Here is a 5303-nt window from a genome sequence, read left to right on the forward strand (position 1 = left end):
GCCGGCGCTTTCGCCGAAAAGGGTGACGGCGCCGGCGTCCCCCCCGAAGGCCCCGATGTTGCTTTGAACCCAACGCGAAGGCCAAGCGTTGATCCAACAACCCGACGTTACCCGGCGCTTCGGGGTGGCCCGGCAACGCCAAAAACCCCAAAGCGCCAACCCGGTAGTTCATGGAGACCACCACCACCCCTTCGGCGGGCGGCGAGGGTAGCGCCCGTCGTAGACGTCCAAGGAGGCGGCTCCGCTGTAGAAGCCGCCGCCGTAGATCCAAACCAAAACGGGGGGCGGCGGCGGCGGGTCGGGGCGCCGGCACCCAAACGTTGAGGTAGAGACAGTCTTCGCTCATCTCCCGGTTGGGGTTCCACATCTCGGAGCCGCCGAACCCGGGGAACATGGTGTCCACGGCTTGGTAGCACGCGTGGCGGTGGGCGGAGGGCGTCCAAGGCGCCGCGCCACGGCCGCGCCGCCCGCGGGGGCTGGAAGCGCAAGGGGCCCAGGGGGGGCTCGGCGTAAGGGATCCCCAAAAAGGCGGCGACGCGGGCGGGGCCGGCCGGCAGGCGGATCCCTCGCACCAGGCCGCCGGCGGTGGAGACCACCAGCTCGTCAGCGGCGGCCGGGATGGCGGGGAGGAGGAGGAGGAGGAGGAGGAGGAGGAGGAAGAGCGGCGACGCTGGGAACGCCCGGCCCCCCATGGCGCAGGAGGCTGTGGGGGAGAGATGGAGTTGGGGTGGGGGGACCCCATGGGGTTGGGGGGGGGGGGGGACCCCAGTGCAATGGGACCCATGGGGCTGGGGGCATCTGGGGGGCATCTGTGGGGCTGGAGGGGGGCCCCAGTGCAATGGGACCCATGGGGCTGGGGGCATCTGGGGGGCATCTGTGGGGCTGGAGGGGGGCCCCAGTGCAATGGGACCCATGGGGCTGGGGGCATCTGGGGGGCATCTGTGGGGCTGGAGGCAGCCCCAGTGCAATGGGATCCATGGGGCTGGGGGCATCTGTGGGGCTGGGGGGGCCCTGGAATGGGGGGGACCCCAGTGCAATGGGGCTGTAGGGCTGGGGGCATCTGTGGGGCTGGGGGGGGGGTCCCAGTGCAATGGGATCCGTGGGGCTGGGGGGCATCTGTGGGGCTGGGGGGCATCTGTGGGGCTGGGGGGGGGGGGCCCAGTGCAATGGGGCTGTGGGGCTGTGGGGCATCTGTGGGGCTGGGGGGCATCTGTGGGGCTGGGGGGGCATCTGTGGGGCTGGGGGGGGGGGGCCCCCAGTGCAATGGGGCTGTGGGGCTGGGGGCATCTGGGGGGCATCTGTGGGGCTGGGGGGGACCCTGGTGATGGGGGGGACCCCCAGTTCTGCGGGACCCCCAGAGCTATGGGACCCCCCCCATGGGTGCCATCACCGCCGTGTCATTGGCTGCCAGCAGTGGGGGGGTCCCAGGACCCCCCCCCCCCAGTGCACCCCAGTGCCCCCAGTGCCTCCCAACACCCCCCCAGCGCCCCCCCAGCACCCCCCCAAGGACCCCCAGTGCCCCCCCAGTGCCCCCCCAGTGCCCCCCAGTGCCCCCCCAAGGACCCCCAGTGCCCCCCCCAGTGCCCCCCCAAGGACCCCCAGTGCCCCCCCAGCGCCCCCAGCACCCCCCCCAGCACCCCCCCCAGTGCCCCCCCAGTGCCCCCCCAGTGTCCCCCAGAGCCCCCAGTGCCCCCCAGTCCCACCCTGCCCCAGTCCTGGGGGCTCTCGGTCCCTGCCGGTGGCTTGGCCACAGCTGTGGGGCAGGGCCATAGCTGTGGGGCAGGGCCATGGAGCACAGCTATGGGGCAGAGCTATAGCTGTGGGGCAGGGCCATGGAGCACAGCTATGGGGCAGAGCTATAGCTGTGGGGCAGGGCCATGGAGCACAGCTATGGGGCAGAGCTATAGCTGTGGGGCAGGGCTATGGAGCACAGCTATGGGGCAGGGCCATAGCTGTGGGGCAGGGCCATGGAGCACAGCTATGGGGCAGGGCCATAGCTGTGGGGCAGGGCCATGGAGCACAGCTATGGGGCAGAGCTATAGCTGTGGGGCAGGGCCATGGAGCACAGCTATGGGGGCAGGGTCATGGCTGTGGGGCAGGGCCATGGAGCACAGCTATGGGGCAGGGCTATAGCTGTGGGGCAGGGCTATGGAGCACAGCTATGGGGCAGGGTCATGGCTGTGGGGCAGGGCCATGGAGCACAGCTATGGGGCAGGGCTATAGCTGTGGGGCAGGGCTATGGAGCACAGCTATGGGGCAGGGTCATGGCTATGGGGCAGGGCCATGGAGCACAGCTATGGGGCAGGGCCACAGCTGTGGGGCAGGGCTATGGGGCACAGCTATGGGGCAGGGTCATGGCTACGGGGCAGGGCCACGGCTGTGGGGCAGGACTACCGGGCACAGCTATGGGGCAGGGCCACGGCCCGTGGGGCAGAGCCGTACCCGCAGAGCCATGGGGCAGGGCTATGGGGCAGCACCCCTGGCCATGGGGCAGGGCAATGGGGTGGCCATGGGGCAGAGCCGTGGCTGTGGGGCACCCTGGGGGGGGGGGGGGCACCCCCTATAGGGTGCCCCCCCATAGGGTGCCCCCCATAGGGTGCCCCCGGGCCAGCTGTGGGGCCGGGGCAGGTGGCGGCGCCCGAAATAGCCCCATAAATCCCGGCGGAAACTGCCGGGGGCGGAAGCCGGGGGGGGGGGGGGGCACACGCGTGTGCAAGCGTGTGCGCTGGGGCGGGAGGGGGCACACGCGTGTAATGGTACCCCGCAAGGGGGGAGGAGCCCCCCCCCACCCCATAGGGACCCCCCAGCCCCACAGATCTGGCCCCATAGGGAGCCCCAACCCCTATACATCCTACCCTATAACAAGCTCTGGCCCCTATAGAGCTGGCCCCATAGAACCCTGCCCCATAGGGAGCCCCGGGCCCTATAGATCTGGCCCCATAGGGACCCCCCCAGCCCCACAGATCTGGCCCCATAGGGAGCCCCAACCCCTATACATCCTACCCTATAACAAGCTCTGGCCCCTATAGAGATGGGCCCCATAGAACCCTGCCCCCATAGGGAGCCCCGGGCCCTATAGATCTGGCCCCATAGGGAGCCCCAGCCCCTATAGATCTGGCCGCATAGGGAGCCCCACCCCCTGCACACCCAGCCCCACAGAGCCCTGCCCCATAGGGAGCCCCCCCCATCCCCTATACATCCATAGGGAGACCCCCCCCCACCCCCTATGTACCCAGCCCCACAGAGCCCTGCCCCATAGGGAGCCCCCCCATCCCCTATACATCCATAGGGAGACCCCCCCCCCCCCCTATGTACCCAGCCCCACAGAGCCCTGCCCCATAGGGAGCCCCCCCCATCCCCTATACATCCATAGGGAGGACCCCCCCCCCCCTATGTACCCAGCCCCACAGAGCCCTGCCCTATAGGGACCCCCATCCCCTATACATCCATAGGGAGACCCCCCCCCCCCCCATCCCCTATATACCCAGCCCCACAGAGCCCTGCCCCTATAGAGGGAGACACCCCCCGCCCCCCATCCCCTATACATCCATAGGGAGACGCCCAGCCCCTATATACCCAGCCCCATAGGGACCCCCCCACCCCCTATACATCCATAGGAAGACACCCTGCCCCCATAGAGACCCCCAGCCCCTATACATCCATAGGGCCCACCCCCTATATACCCAGCCCCACAGAGCCCTGCCCCATAGAAGAAGACCCCCCCCCCCCCCATCCCCTATACATCCATAGGGAGATGCCCTGCCCCATAGGGACCCCCCCACCCCTATACATCCATAGGGGGACGCCCAGCCCCATAGGGACCCCCAGCCCCTATACATCCATAGGGCCCACCCCCTATATACCCAGCCCCACAGAGCCCTGCCCCATAGAGGGAGACCCCCCCCCATCCCCTATACATCCATAGGGAGATGCCCTGCCCCATAGGGACCCCCCCAGCCCCTATACATCCATAGGGCCCCACCCCCTATACACCCTACCCCCACCCAGCCCTGCCCCATAGGGCCCCCCATCCCCTATACATCCATAGGGCCCACCCCCTATACACCCTGCCCCACCCAGCCCTGCCCCATAGGGACCCCCATCCCCTATACATCCATAGGGCCCCACCCCCTATACACCCTGCCCCACCCAGCCCTGCCCCGTAGGGACCCCCAGCCCCCTATACATCCATAGGGCCCACCCCCTATACACCCTGCCCCACCCAGCCCTGCCCCCATAGGGACCCCCAGCCCCTATACATCCATAGGGCCCACACCCTATATACCCAGCCCCACAGATCTCTGCCCCATAGGGCCCCTCCCCCCCATCCCCTATACATCCATAGGGAGACCCAGCCCCCCCCCCCCGCCCCTATAGCGACCCCGCCCCCCACAGCTCCATAGGGGATGCCCAGCCCCACCCAGCCCTGCCCCATAGGGCCCCTCCCCCCGCGCCCCTCCCCCCAAAGTGGTACCCGAGGGTGGGGCCGGGGGGGGGAGGGGAAGGGGGGGGGGCGGTGGGGGTGGGGGAGGGGATGGGAGGGGGTGAAGGGGGGGAGGGGCGATAATGGGGGGCGATGGGGGGGGGGATGGGCGATAATGGGGGGCGATAGAGGGGGGATGGGCGATAATGGGGGGGCGATGGGGGGTGGGGGAGGGGATGGAGGGGGGATGGGCGATAATGGGGGGGCGATGGGGGGTGGGGGAGGGGATGGAGGGGGGATGGGCGATAATGGGGGGCGATAGAGGGGGGGATGGGCGATAATGGGGGGCGATGGGGGGTGGGGGAGGGGATGGAGGGGGGTTGGGCGATAATGGGGGGCGATGGGGGGGTGGGGGAGGGGATGGAGGGGGGATGGGCGATAATGGGGGGCGATGGGGGGGGATGGGCGATAATGGGGGGGCGATAGAGGGGGGGGATGGGGGCTAATGGGGGGCGATGGGGGTGGGGGAGGGATGGAGGGGGGGGATGGGCGATAACGGGGGGGGCGATAGAGGGGGGGATGGGCGATAATGGGGGGGATGGGCGATAATGGGGGGCGATGGAGGGGTGGGGGGGATGGAGGGGGGCTGGGGGGTAAGGGGGGGCAATGGGGGGTGGGGGAGGGGGCTGGGGGGGAGGGGGGCAGGGACGGACCCGCTCGCGCCGCTCTCCCGCGCCGCTCTGCTCCGGCGTCTGGAAAACACCGGGGGGGGAAGGGTTAAAATGGGGGGGGGGGGGCGGGGGGGAGGGATCACATGGAGCCGCCCCTCCCCCTACTGCAGTGCCCGCCCCCCTCCCCCCCCCCCCAACCACCCCCCCCC

The 5303-nt window shown here is 70.0% G+C and overlaps 1 protein-coding gene across 1 annotated transcript in view; it reads right to left on the bottom strand.

The window, feature by feature from the left end:
* ACHE (acetylcholinesterase (Yt blood group)) overlaps window positions 1-692 on the bottom strand; it is a 1032-nt gene extending 340 nt beyond the window's left edge. The window contains 5 exon segments of the mRNA XM_075725510.1: window positions 7-75; window positions 77-205; window positions 208-282; window positions 284-433; window positions 435-692. Coding sequence (XP_075581625.1) covers window positions 7-75; window positions 77-205; window positions 208-282; window positions 284-433; window positions 435-692 — 681 coding nt within the window.
* Window positions 693-5303: the final 4611 nt, after the last annotated feature.

This window comes from Pelecanus crispus, chromosome 32, assembly GCF_030463565.1.
Source record: "Pelecanus crispus isolate bPelCri1 chromosome 32, bPelCri1.pri, whole genome shotgun sequence".
Classification (NCBI taxonomy): Eukaryota; Metazoa; Chordata; class Aves; order Pelecaniformes; family Pelecanidae; genus Pelecanus; species Pelecanus crispus.